General features: G+C 41.7%; 1 protein-coding gene across 2 annotated transcripts; it reads left to right on the forward strand.

Annotated features, from left to right (window-relative positions):
- The first annotated feature begins 537 nt into the window (after positions 1-537).
- Positions 538-11723, forward strand: slc38a2 (solute carrier family 38 member 2). 2 transcript variants are annotated; one of them, XM_053344212.1, is made up of 16 exons: positions 538-853; positions 2095-2211; positions 2315-2396; positions 2493-2608; positions 4633-4706; positions 4799-4891; positions 5310-5385; positions 6569-6651; positions 6841-6899; positions 7391-7558; positions 7666-7745; positions 7905-8005; positions 9050-9174; positions 9278-9422; positions 9518-9615; positions 9799-11723. In XM_053344212.1, the coding sequence occupies exons 2-16, from the start codon at positions 2096-2098 to the stop codon at positions 9904-9906; spliced, it is 1524 nt and encodes a 507-aa protein (XP_053200187.1). In that variant the 5' UTR covers positions 538-853; position 2095; the 3' UTR covers positions 9907-11723. The 2 variants fall into 2 exon arrangements, with proteins under 2 accessions (XP_053200187.1, XP_053200186.1); XM_053344211.1 differs by lacking the exon at positions 538-853 and having other exon boundaries at positions 2087-2211.
- The last annotated feature ends 333 nt before the right edge of the window (positions 11724-12056 follow it).

The raw sequence follows: 12056 nt of genomic DNA on the forward strand, positions 1-12056 counted from the left end.
ATCTGTGAAGTTCAACCAGAGAATGTTAACCTCATTCTGCCTTTTAAAAAACACTGAGCAACTTCAAAATACACCTAAAAACAAATCTGCTACTTCCAACAGGATTATCCTAGCCATGTAATAAGAAGAGGAAGCCCCATTAACAGACTATTTAGTGAGTTTAGAGCTTACACACTGCATTGTAACACCTCTGTGTAAAATATAATCATCATAATGAGATTTCTGGTAATCTAAGAATCTACTGACTGTGATTCTATGAGTTTTATTAGTATTATTATGAATCTGTGATATGATATTCCTGGATGTTATGGGGTGTACTCCAGGGCTTCCTGTGGTTTTCCAGGGTAGAGTCTCTGGGTCATTGTGTGCTCTGTTTGTATACAAAACCCACGTCACGGCGGAGTGTAAAAAAGCCTCCTCCTCCTTTCCGACTCAAGCCTCCGCTCCTCCCTCCGGCTCTCGGGCTGATGCAATGCTCATCTTTATAAAGGGTGAGTCCCCACCCCTCCTCCAGCAGAACCGGCTCTTCTTCTTACCGAGCGCGTCGCATCTTTGGGAATTTCGATTGAATTATAAATAATAATAAAAATCCAACTTCCTGACTTTTACGCATCAGTCGGGTTTATTTTAAGAGTATCTTCTTTTAATAATTGAACTGTCTCTAGTGTTTTGAATCAGATCTATTCTGATAACAGGCCTATCTGTTCTTTATTTTTTTTAATAATCTTCTTATATATACATAAACATCTTGAAGGATCAGTCAGTTTTTTGGAGTCACTCACATCGTCCGGACATCTGCTGAATCTGTTTGACAAGAAAGGATTTTAAAGGCATCCTGCCACATCTTCATAAGGTAAGAATGCCGGCATCTTATCATTTACAGAAAATTACCGGATGTAGGCGGCACAAGCTTTGCGCTTTTTTGTGTCAGGCGTTTTTAAATGGCACTATTTCCTCTTTTTGCTTTCCAATGTGTAAATAACTCACTCATTATCTGTGTTTAATTTGCATTCCGAGTCTTATTTAATTGCAACAAGATGGCTTACCTGCTAGTCTGGTCTAATCAGTCTTTAAAATCTAAAGTCGTGAAGGTATGTCAAACTCAAAAAATAGAGAGAGGAATATCCTTTCTTTTTGTTCTGAAAGGCCTGAGGCGTCTATCTTATCAGGTCAGCCCTGGTCCAAATAAATAAATAAATAATGAGACAGTGTGACAGTGATGCTGCAGTGCTGGGTTGATGTCTAGAAGGGTTGCAAAGGGATGTCACTGACACACAAGCAATTAAACACAACCTGAATCAAAATAGGAAGTGGTTTAAACGCGGTTCCTTGTCTGTGTGAATTGAAAAAGCCTCTAATCATAAACTGACAATGAACAAGAGCGCGAGCCTCTGCGCAAAATGGAGAGCCATGCCCATAAACGGTCAACACGTGCCATTGTTTCTATTGGAGCCGGCTGTGGAAATAATGGCATTAAAAGGATCCGGAGTTCTGTTTTCTGGATTGTGGATTTGTGTACATGTGCGCGGGCCTGTGCCAAAAAAGAGATAATTATATTAAGATGTCATATTTAGAATATACACGTGAAATGAAGCTTTTTCCTCAGTGTCACCTCATCCTCCTTAGTGAGGTGTTTAAAATGTTGTGTGTGAGGAAAAAGATGTTGTCACACCCTATTCTGATTTGGCTTTAAGTTAGATTTCGGAGGGAAATTGCGCAAAATCAGCAGCGCGTACTGCGGCTTTTTGTCATTCAGCGTCTATAGCGGGGCTGAGGTGATGTCGGGTGGACGCGGATGCCGGTCTGGTATTTTTCCACTGCCGGTGCGTCACCCAGCACCCCCACCTCTCTTCTCTTCCCCCTCCCCCCTCCTTCCACTGAAAAGTCACATGACGCGAGAAGGGCTGCGGCGCGCACCGCTCACTATAATATTGATTATTCTAAAGGGCGTGAACGCGCGCTGCTAGAAATGTAAAGAAAAAAAGGCTGTTTAGACTGACGCAGGGAGCATAAATATGACTAAATAAATAAACCACACAGCAGAATAATAACATCTGCTCCTTTCTTCCTCTTTCTCTACTTTGAAATGTACAGCATGAAACAGGCAACAGCCAAAACTGAGATGAACCGTTTGAACGTCACTAATGAGGACGACAGCAGCAGCACCAACAGCACTGAATACCCTTACCCCAAGAAGGTCCCACTGAATAGGTGAGGTTATACATATAAAAATATAAATATACAAAATCAACCATTTTCTTACACGCTCAAGCATTTCTCTAAACTCTTCTCTGTCTTTTGTTTTCTTTAACAGCCAATACTCTGATATAGATGCAGAGAGTCAAAACTTCCTCCCTGAACACAACCTGGGCAAGAAGAAGTATGAGACAGAATATGTAAGCGCTTGTCTTGTCCTCCAGCGTATTTATATTCAAACAGCTGTATCAGTTTTCCCTCATTTCCTAACTGCGTATCCCTAATTTTCTCCTCAGCACCAGGGCAATGCCTCCTTTGGCATGTCCGTCTTCAACCTGGGTAACGCCATCATGGGCAGTGGCATTCTGGGTCTGTCCTACGCCATGGCAAACACTGGCATCGCCCTATTTGTGTAAGTATTTATCTATTCAAGCCTAAGTCAAGTATTGATTGGGTTCTCTTCCCAACAGCCTTCACTGCGTTTGCATTTTGGAAGCAAAAACAACTGCAAAGTGTCTCTAAGCAGAAGAGAAAGGCCCAGAACTAACAATGCAGTAAAGGTTCAAAGCACCATCAGATGTCAGGATGCTTTTGTTTTTCGTAATTCAGTTGAGGCAGATGTGGTTGTGTCTGCTGCAGCAAGGTTGCAGGTCATGATGCACTGTACCTATTGCAGGGGGCAAGTTTTCCTGTCAGCAGTGTGTGTGTGTGTGTGTGTGTGTCGACCCTGAGGTGCAGATTATACTGGTTTTGTAGGTTTACAAATGCTCACCACAGTTTTAAATATCGCTATCATGTTTGCTGTAGATAGAAATAGTGGAAAGAGTGTCCAATCTTGGTGGGAACATTGGAAAAAAGACTCTGTGTTCTTTACAAGTTTTTATGAGAGCTCCCCCTGCTGGTTATTTAGTACAATTTTAGATCACAATGTGAGAATCAGTCATCGGTGTCCGTATAACATTGCTTTACTTTAGACTGCACACAAGGAATACTATCTAAAGAGGCCAAAGGTTTTACTACCACACTAGCAGCACCTGGCAGCACTGATACCAAATCAGCTTACTGCCTCTGAGATCCACTCATGAGCCAGACACCAGCTGAAGAAACACCAGGGGAATTCTTTTTTTAAACAGTGATAAGATGTTTTTCCAATGAAACATCCTCAGAATATGAACATGTACACTTGTAGTTGGCTGCAAGTCAACTTTGGTTACATGACTCCTGATTGGCAGTTGCATGTCAATTTACAAATACAGCGAGTGGCAAGAGAAGCAGCTTAGCTGAGCTAATCCTGCTGCATTTGGGCCGGGTTATGTAAACGTAGAGTTAAAGTGCGTTCACAGGAGATCATGAATGGAGCAGGGCGCTGCTCACTGGCAGCCAGCTGCCAACCAATCAGAGAGTCTTATCTGCAGGAAGTGGGCGATTACGCAAAAAAAAAACCCAAACTGAGAATATTTCTAGCAGCTTCCGTCACTGATTGATAGAACATGGCTGCGACACAGCAAGTGTGTAACATTGGCTGTTTGCATTGCGAAACACTATCTGGTACTTTACTCGTCAGCATTTTGGACACACACCTCTTGCAGAACAAACAGGCGTCATAAAAGGTCGTCCAAAGCATATATTTGTTGAACCACGGTGTATGAAGTGTTAAGATATGATGGATTAGGTTGCGCTGGCAGGTGAGTGGACAGAAGCTCAGAGTGGCTGGACAGTCATATGCCAAGAGGAAGCACGGGCCTCAAATGACCTGCAGATTAATTTTCATCTGTACTATTAATACAAATCAGTATTAAGTGCTGGCTCTGCAGCGTCCCCAGGTCGTTAAGAAGATCCCATGCCTGGGAACCTTTCGTCCTTTGCAACCCTGCTGATGCTGCTTTTGACTCATAGAACCTGCAGACCATCGCTGCCTTCAAGGTCTTTGCTGATCCAGGCTGCAAAATGTTAGAAAATGCAGGTTTTCGCTACAGTAGACGCTTTTTCCTACTTAGTTAAAGTCTGCTGACTCTTGAGTCATAAAGGCAACATAGGCAAGATGATGGTTGACATTTCATAGTTTCCTAAAGTCGGCTACTCTTTGGGGAATTTTCATGAAATAAGTATCAGTATCTTGACAAATGTCTTGAAATTTCTCCTGGAACGTTTTGTAACAAGCAGAAATTTTATGTTGAGTCTATCAAAAGACACAAATGGATGTAACAGAGCTTCTGCAGTTGTAGCAGAGGACTGTCTGTCCTTCACCTTAGCAAAATATCAATGTGTTTGTTTACCACAGTCAGGAAATTTGTCACTGAATTGACCTTTAAAGACCTATGTTCAATATGAGTGTTATAGACTAGTACATGTAACATAGAGGCCAGTTTCCTCTCTGAATGTCTGTGTTGTTTGCAAATGAACACCCAGCTAAAGATCATTGTCTTCTGTTTACAGGATTCTGCTTGTGGCTGTTGCCATCTTCTCATTGTATTCTGTCCACTTGCTGTTGAAGACGGCCAATGAAGGAGGTGAGTCTGTCTGACAGTCATGTATTCAAACATAAAAACTGCTTCTTTCAGTCACGGTTGAATCCTAAATATCCCTTTCTTTCTCTTCATAGGTGCGCTGGTGTACGAGCAGCTGGGTTACAAAGCCTTTGGAATGCCGGGGAAACTTGCTGCTTCCTGCTCCATCACCATGCAGAACATTGGAGGTGAGAGGCATTGGCACTTTAACAACCAAGAAAAGGCTCTGCTTCTTTTTTTTCAGTGTTATGTAACTAGAATTGAACTGCCGTTCTATATTTTCTATATTTATCTACCGTGTGTTTATTCCACAAGCTAAAACGCTGTCCCTCTGTGTATAAACTGAGTGTATGGAGAAAAAAAAGGAAGGAAAACAGGAATCTTGGCTTATGCAAACCAGCATGTGTTTTCGGAATGCTTTCTAGCTTCCAGTAAATACTTGAGTCATTCTACAAGCACATAACTTTGTTTCTTTCCATGGAACAACTCGGCCCCTCACCAAATAGTAGACATCACTATTTTTGTAGTGGAGTCCCCTCGTGGACATTACATGCCTTTTTTTCTAAGGTGGAAATATACTAACTGTGGTTGTTTTTGTCTTTTCAGCCATGTCAAGCTACCTCTACATTGTCAAGTACGAGCTACCCACCGTCATTCAAGCCTTTATGGGAGGCAGCAATGGGTAAGTGTTGAGATGTTTTATTGGTTTCTGAACCAACATCTGGTTCATCAGAGTCAAAAACTCTACATGGTCTCTCTAATTATCAGCACTCATTTTGAGGTGTTTCTTTGGTTTGCTAAAACTAATTAAGACTCATATAGGATTATGACATTGCCTTGGAAGTTCTGCTGAATTCTCCCAACAGAGAAGAAGTTTCTAAGAAACTGGGTGGGCAGATCAGCAGAACTGGCCTCTTACCAAGAAACAGTTGATTAGATTTTGTTATGATTCAGATCTGCTTGTAGACCATTTGTAAGGTAGTATCAACCAAATGTCAATACAGATTAGTTTACACATCCTAGAGTGGGTGTTTGCAGTGGGTGTTGTTGTTGTGAAGAGCTAGAATCTTTACTTAGGCAAAGGCTTGGCACAGGCATTTCGAGGGGGAAATGGCATGTCAAGCAAAATGGCTGCTGGTTGTTTTTCAAGTGCTTAGTGTCTGAGAAGGTGAAGCAGCGTCTTTGTCCTTGTGTTGGAGGAGAGCAGGGATGAGGGGAGCGAGCATGGGTGGAGGAGGGGGGGTCTGGACATTTTCAAGGGATGGACAGTGCTCAGTCTCTCTGAGCGGCTCTTCAAAGAGCCCTTTTAGAAGACGGCAGCCGGTGCCGCATCGAGACGGGAACACAGGATGAGCTCACTGCGGCCTCACTCCGTGTTTAAAAAATTGATGTGGTCGGACTCCTCTGAGTGCCGCTTTGTTAAATCCATTTCTGCGAGCGATGCAGTCATCCCGCACAGGCCACTTTGTGTCAGCTGACAGATGTTGACGGGATCCGCCAGAGCTGCAGCTGAAGCTGCAGATCAGCATAGGACGTAAAAGAAAATTCAGAAAAGTGGAATAAAAGTTGTCAGTTTTAGAGACCTTTAGTTTACTGTTGATGCTGGTTACTCAAGCAGTCTTTGGCTCGGAGAAAGATGACGGTACATGTGAAATAAAAATCTTAAGTTAAAATTAAAATAAAAACAGGAAACCCGGATATAAAATCTTTTAACATGTTGTTTAAAATTGACGGAGTTCCCCTTTAATATGAAGCTTGACGGAACCATAATGAATTGATGCTCAATTCATTCCACAGAGAACAATGGTCAAGTTCATTGATGACTAAGTTTCACTGACGTTTTGTCCTGTCTTCCTGTGTTTCAGAGAATGGTATACTAACGGAGACTACCTGGTACTGCTGGTGTCGTTCACCATTATCCTTCCTCTCTCACTGCTCAGGAACTTGGGTAAGCATTGTGTGTGTGTTTGTGTGTGTGTTGTAAAATCGGATGCATTTTCCACATACTTGCGCAGGGTTGGGTTCAAAGTCAGTGACGCATTTCCACGTGTTTGGACTTAAAATGTTAAGTCTTTAAATGGTACCAGCTTGGTGATAAAAACAGTAGCTCATGTTTGTGTTTTGCCTTTCCGCTCAGGTTACCTTGGTTACACCAGTGGTCTGTCCCTGCTCTGCATGGTGTTCTTTCTGATTGTGGTGAGTAAAACTTAACTCATTTCCTTAATCATGCGCTCATGTGTTTAGTACACACATCCTTTGACACGAGTTTGCTTGTTGTTACCACATGAGTCTTAGTCAAAGAACCCAGTTCAGTGTTTCCATGGAATCTGAGGCTTCCAACACAGAGGAGCAGGAATAATGTACAACATAAAATAGTGCTATAAAAAACTAGAAGACAAAAAGTTGTGATAGTGAAACTGAATTTTGGCTGCAGCTGTGTTGTCTGAAGTCACTGGATTCTGGGAAAGAGGGGTTTTTGTTTCCAATGACGAATCTACCAAGAACATATATCAAGATCTACTGGATGTCAGCCAAAAATATCAGCTTTAACAATCTTTGAAGTGCCAGTGCTAGTGTAGGCCCTGGAAGACCCCTGAGTACAAACAGGTTTTAATATGACAAAATTAGATTGTAATCCACAAACCACAATAAAAAAAACTCATATAAAATGTTCTTTGGCCCTCCAGGTGATTATCAAGAAGTTCCAGATCCCGTGCCCTCTGCATCTGGATGAGAACACTGTGAATGAGTCATTGAAACTGCTGAACATGAGCTTGACCAACAGCAACTCCAGCACCTCCGCCGTAGACTACGATGACATCTGCACGCCCAAATACTTTGTCTTCAACTCACAGGTAAACCTCATGCCAGATTCAATTTTGCACTAAAACTAAAACTAGCAACTCTTCTGTGATGTTTGAGTGTAAAACTTATAGTTTGATCCGTTTCTTTCCCCCCACAGACTGTCTATGCAGTTCCCATCCTGACCTTCGCTTTTGTGTGCCACCCGGCCATCCTGCCCATGTATGAGGAGCTCAAAGAGTGAGTGCTTTCTTTTCATCGTGTTCATCCACACTGAAAGCTGCAGCTGCTTTCTTATCAGCATTTTCCTCGAGTTTAATCTCACGGTTACAAAAAATAACAAAGATTACTGTGTCCTGGTGTCTAATGGAAACATTCTCTAACCTCTCGCCCAAACAGCCGTTCCCGCAGAAAGATGCAGGGTGTTGCCAACGTGTCTTTCCTGGCCATGTTCATCATGTACCTGCTGGCTGCCCTCTTTGGATATCTGACCTTCAACAGTAAGTCTGATAGCTGATACTATAATCAAGCTGGAATTCTACTTATGTAATTTCTTCAAAACTAATTTTAACATATAGTTATTAATGGCAGTTAACTTTCTAGAGAAGCAGAAATCCTTAGGCTTTTCCTTTTACATTTTTAAATATTATTGACAAATTTGTGATGTCATATAAATGTCCAAGGCAGTTGCCTTAGAGCAACAAAGGTTCATCTTTCCACTATGGGTTTACAAGTGGTCATTGTCCCTGAATAGTGAATGACAGAGTGGATCAAACATCCAAAGTGTTAGGGAGGTAACTTCCAAGTCCAAACTAAATAGTAAGTATCCACTCTGGAACTAAATGCTCAGGACACAACTCCTGGTCTGTTATGTAAGACTGTGAAAACATCCACCTGATGCAGCCAACCAGCATGTCAGCATGTTTGTGTTCCTGTTTGTCATGGCAGGGACATCAGGACAAATGTACAGAAATATTCCAAGAACACCAAACCAGTTCAGCCTTGTTCGACCATCATGACGGTGCAAAAACTGGTGTGTAGTCAGAGTCAGGGGCAAAGAGGGATTACGAAATAACTGTGACGTTTGTTCTAACCAGATAGATTGTGTTTGCCACCTTTAGGACATGTTTAGGCAATAACAGGAAGGTTGGGAGGTAGAGGGGGTTGAAACAGAAGATCGGCGGTTTGATCACAGCTCTTGGGCAAGATACTGAACTGTTCACTTTGAGTGGTTGGAAGACTAGAAAGGCACTAAATAGAGTCAACAAATTTAGTAAAAATGCTCAAGAAATAGTGCTATGAGGCTTGCAGGAGTTGTGCACAGATACATTACAAAACACATGTTTGGAAACACATTTTGTTCTCATAAGCGACACAATGACGCTATTTAAGGTGTCATGGATAAATTTTCTGTCAGCTATAACCAAATTTGGCAGCTAAGAAGCCTCCTACCCATCTACTGTTTTTACGTATTACCTGTTGTGTTCAGGAATCAAACCTTATGAGCTTCAGGTCTAAATGGTTTCTTCTGTCTCTCCAAACAGTTCATGTGGAGGATGAGCTGCTGCACACCTACTCCAAGTTGTACAAGTTTGATGTGCTCCTGCTGATCGTCCGTCTGGCTGTGCTGACCGCTGTCACCCTCACCGTCCCTGTGGTGCTCTTCCCTGTAAGTATCAAAGACGTTGAGCTCGGATCTATCTTTTTTAGTTTTTGTTAGTAGAATTTAGTGAGTCATGAAGGATAACCTCTCTTTGTGTCTGTCTGTGTAGATTCGTACCTCTGTCAACCAGCTCCTGTGCGCCTCAAAGGAGTTCAGCTGGGTCCGCCACACCATCATCACAGTGATCCTGCTTGCCTGCACCAACGCCCTGGTCATCTTTGTCCCAGCCATCAGGGACATCTTCGGCTTCATTGGTAAGTGTCTGTGTTTAATGTGTTTAATAACGTCGTTAAAAGCAGCCCAAATAGAAATTCTTGTGACTAAAATGCCTAATTTATTCCCTACCCAGGTTCATCTGCTGCTGCCATGCTCATCTTTATCCTGCCCTCTGCTTTCTACATCAAATTGGTCAAGAAGGAGTCCATGAAATCTGTGCAAAAGATTGGGGTACGGATTTTGTTGTTATACCTATAAAATCATCAGAAAGTCATCTCTGGAAGCCTTTAAGTCATGTCTTTGTGGAAAATAGTTTCTCATAAAACTCTAAGCAAGAAATTGGATGTCAAATGTGTCCCACAAGTCACTCTGGGTGGACATGTTAGGTTAATATGAAATTGTTTCCCTCTACAGGCTACCTGCTTCCTGATTTGCGGATTCGTGGTCATGATCGGCTGTATGAGCCTCATCATCATGAACTGGGTCCGGAACGCCTCTACTGAAAACGCCAATGGACACTAAACACCACCTCTCCTGCCGCGGCCTGCCTGAGGAGAGGAGACTCAGCGCTGGACTGCTACAACCGCGCAAACCAACGAAGATCGAAATCTATTGTAAAAGAAGAAATACACAAGAACTCACTTGATGCTCAGCTTTTACCTTCTGAGCAATAGACCATGCCATTCCAAGAGAATGTATCTGAACTTTGTACAGTATGCTGTTATAGGCCACAAAGATGGTATTTTACTTGTTTTTTTTCTCTTTTTATTATAACTTTTTTCATTGTCATTTTTTGCTCGTTTTTACCCTTTATGTCTTTTTTTGTAGTTACGGTACAGCTGAAAACAAATATTTGAAGGTGCCTCAATCAAAAATGACATAGTCCTAGAGTTCAAAATGCAGCTTACACTCAGGTACGGTTTTATGTGTTTGCAAGTGTGGCTGTGACCTCAGAGCTCAGCAACAGCAAATCCTGCTGAGAAAAGAACGCAAATCTCCCGAAGATTGACAAGAGGCAACAGACTTGAAAGTTTATCCTCAAGGACAATTAAGTTCCTTCCATTAGTTTTTTTTTCTTTTCCTTTTTTACTTTGCCAAAAATGTATTTGTAAAGCATCTTTGTATATTGAAAAGCACTCACTGTTCAGCACACTTGTGAAAAAAAAGACATTTCAATTTTCACAGACAAGGCCTACTACACCGCCTATTCAGTATTTGTACCAAGGCTTTGTGACCTTGCTTATAGCGTCAGCTTTCCTTGTAAAACATAGTGTAAGTCAACAGAACCTGCCTTTTCCAACCCGACACTGGGAGCTGCAGAGTATCTCATAAGAGGACTCTTTCGAAAACTGTATTTACTCTTAATAACCTGCTGAAGATCTTGTTGGAATAGCGTTTGCAGCAACGACACTACTGCTTTGAGACCTGGAGGCCGCCGAGCCCCCAGTTCCACCACCCTAATGCGGGGGCGGGGGAAACATAAATTTTTTTCTTTATGGGAGAATACTTTGAATTTGACCACATGCAGTGGTTGTAATATACCTGTTAAACTTGCAAAAAAACCCTAAAATGTCAGGTGCGTTATTGACCACCAACAACCAAACCTGTCAACGTAGAAAGCTGAGAGCCTCTGTCACGATATCTTGAGTGTTTTTACGTATGGTTGCGCAGTTTTCTGCTTTCGAAATATGTCACAATGAAGAACTTGAGAGCTTGATGTGGACTTATTTCCCATCAGGTTGTGAGCCTGTCATCTGACGGTGCACTGTGCTTCCAACACTAACTTAACACATCACCAAACTGTTATTGTCCATCTATTTATGGAAGACCGTGAAATCAATGTAATTTAATCTATTTTACTATATTTATATAATATTGTATGTATATATATATGTATATATATCTATTGAGTTCAACTGTATATATGCTTTGTTTTGTTTGGACTTTTTTTTTTTTTTTTTTTTTTTACAATAATGCATTGGAGCTGTAAAACAAAAAAAACCCCAAGCTAGTGAATTTGTAATATTGAATTTCTTCAGATAATTAGGAGCTTCAGCTGTTCATCTCTGTAAAAACTGATTGAATTATCCTACTGTGTTGATTCTGTGAAAACTGTTACATTTGGAAGCCACTGATGCAGCAGCAGTCTTTTGTCCTTTTTGACCCCTGAACACACCCAAAATCAGCAAAATGTTCGTTACGCACATCTTGGTTGGAGAGTACGTCAGCCATCTCTTGACCTCAGGAGCAAAGAGGGCTTTGCCCGCCAGTGTTACACTCTTGTTTCAATGAAACACTATGTATATCCTGTAATTAATGTCCAATTAAAATCAAAAGATAATCTATGACATGGCCTGTTGGTGTTTTTGTGTCCTGTGTCAGCTTCTTTTCATCTGAGCAGAGTTTGGGATTGTGGTTTATGAGGACACACAGTTCAGACTGGTCCGGCAGTCCCACTCAGGTGAATTTCTATGAGTTTCTGGAGACAATATAGTGGCATTATGAAACAAATAGGGACGTCCAAACATCAGGTTAAATGGTTGTCAGAATGATAGTCAACCTCAACAGAGGCCACTAGGGGGCGCTGGGGTTTTGGGGGTGGATTATTTAAATTTCTTATCTGGAGAACATAAGAAAGTGAAAAATAACAAATCTCTATTTTTTCATTGCAT

This window comes from Scomber japonicus, chromosome 23 (genome assembly GCF_027409825.1).
Source record: "Scomber japonicus isolate fScoJap1 chromosome 23, fScoJap1.pri, whole genome shotgun sequence".
NCBI classification, from domain to species: domain Eukaryota; kingdom Metazoa; phylum Chordata; class Actinopteri; order Scombriformes; family Scombridae; genus Scomber; species Scomber japonicus.

Excerpts from the sequence above, each read along its gene's own strand:
- slc38a2 (XM_053344211.1), top strand. The coding sequence starts at position 2,087 with ATGTACAGCATGAAACAGGCAACAGCCAAAACTGAGATGAACCGTTTG. Across the intron at positions 4,892-5,309 it reads CACCATGCAGAACATTGGAG|CCATGTCAAGCTACCTCTAC; the intron begins GTGAGAGGCATT and ends TTGTCTTTTCAG. Across the intron at positions 6,900-7,390 it reads TGGTGTTCTTTCTGATTGTG|GTGATTATCAAGAAGTTCCA; the intron begins GTGAGTAAAACT and ends TTGGCCCTCCAG.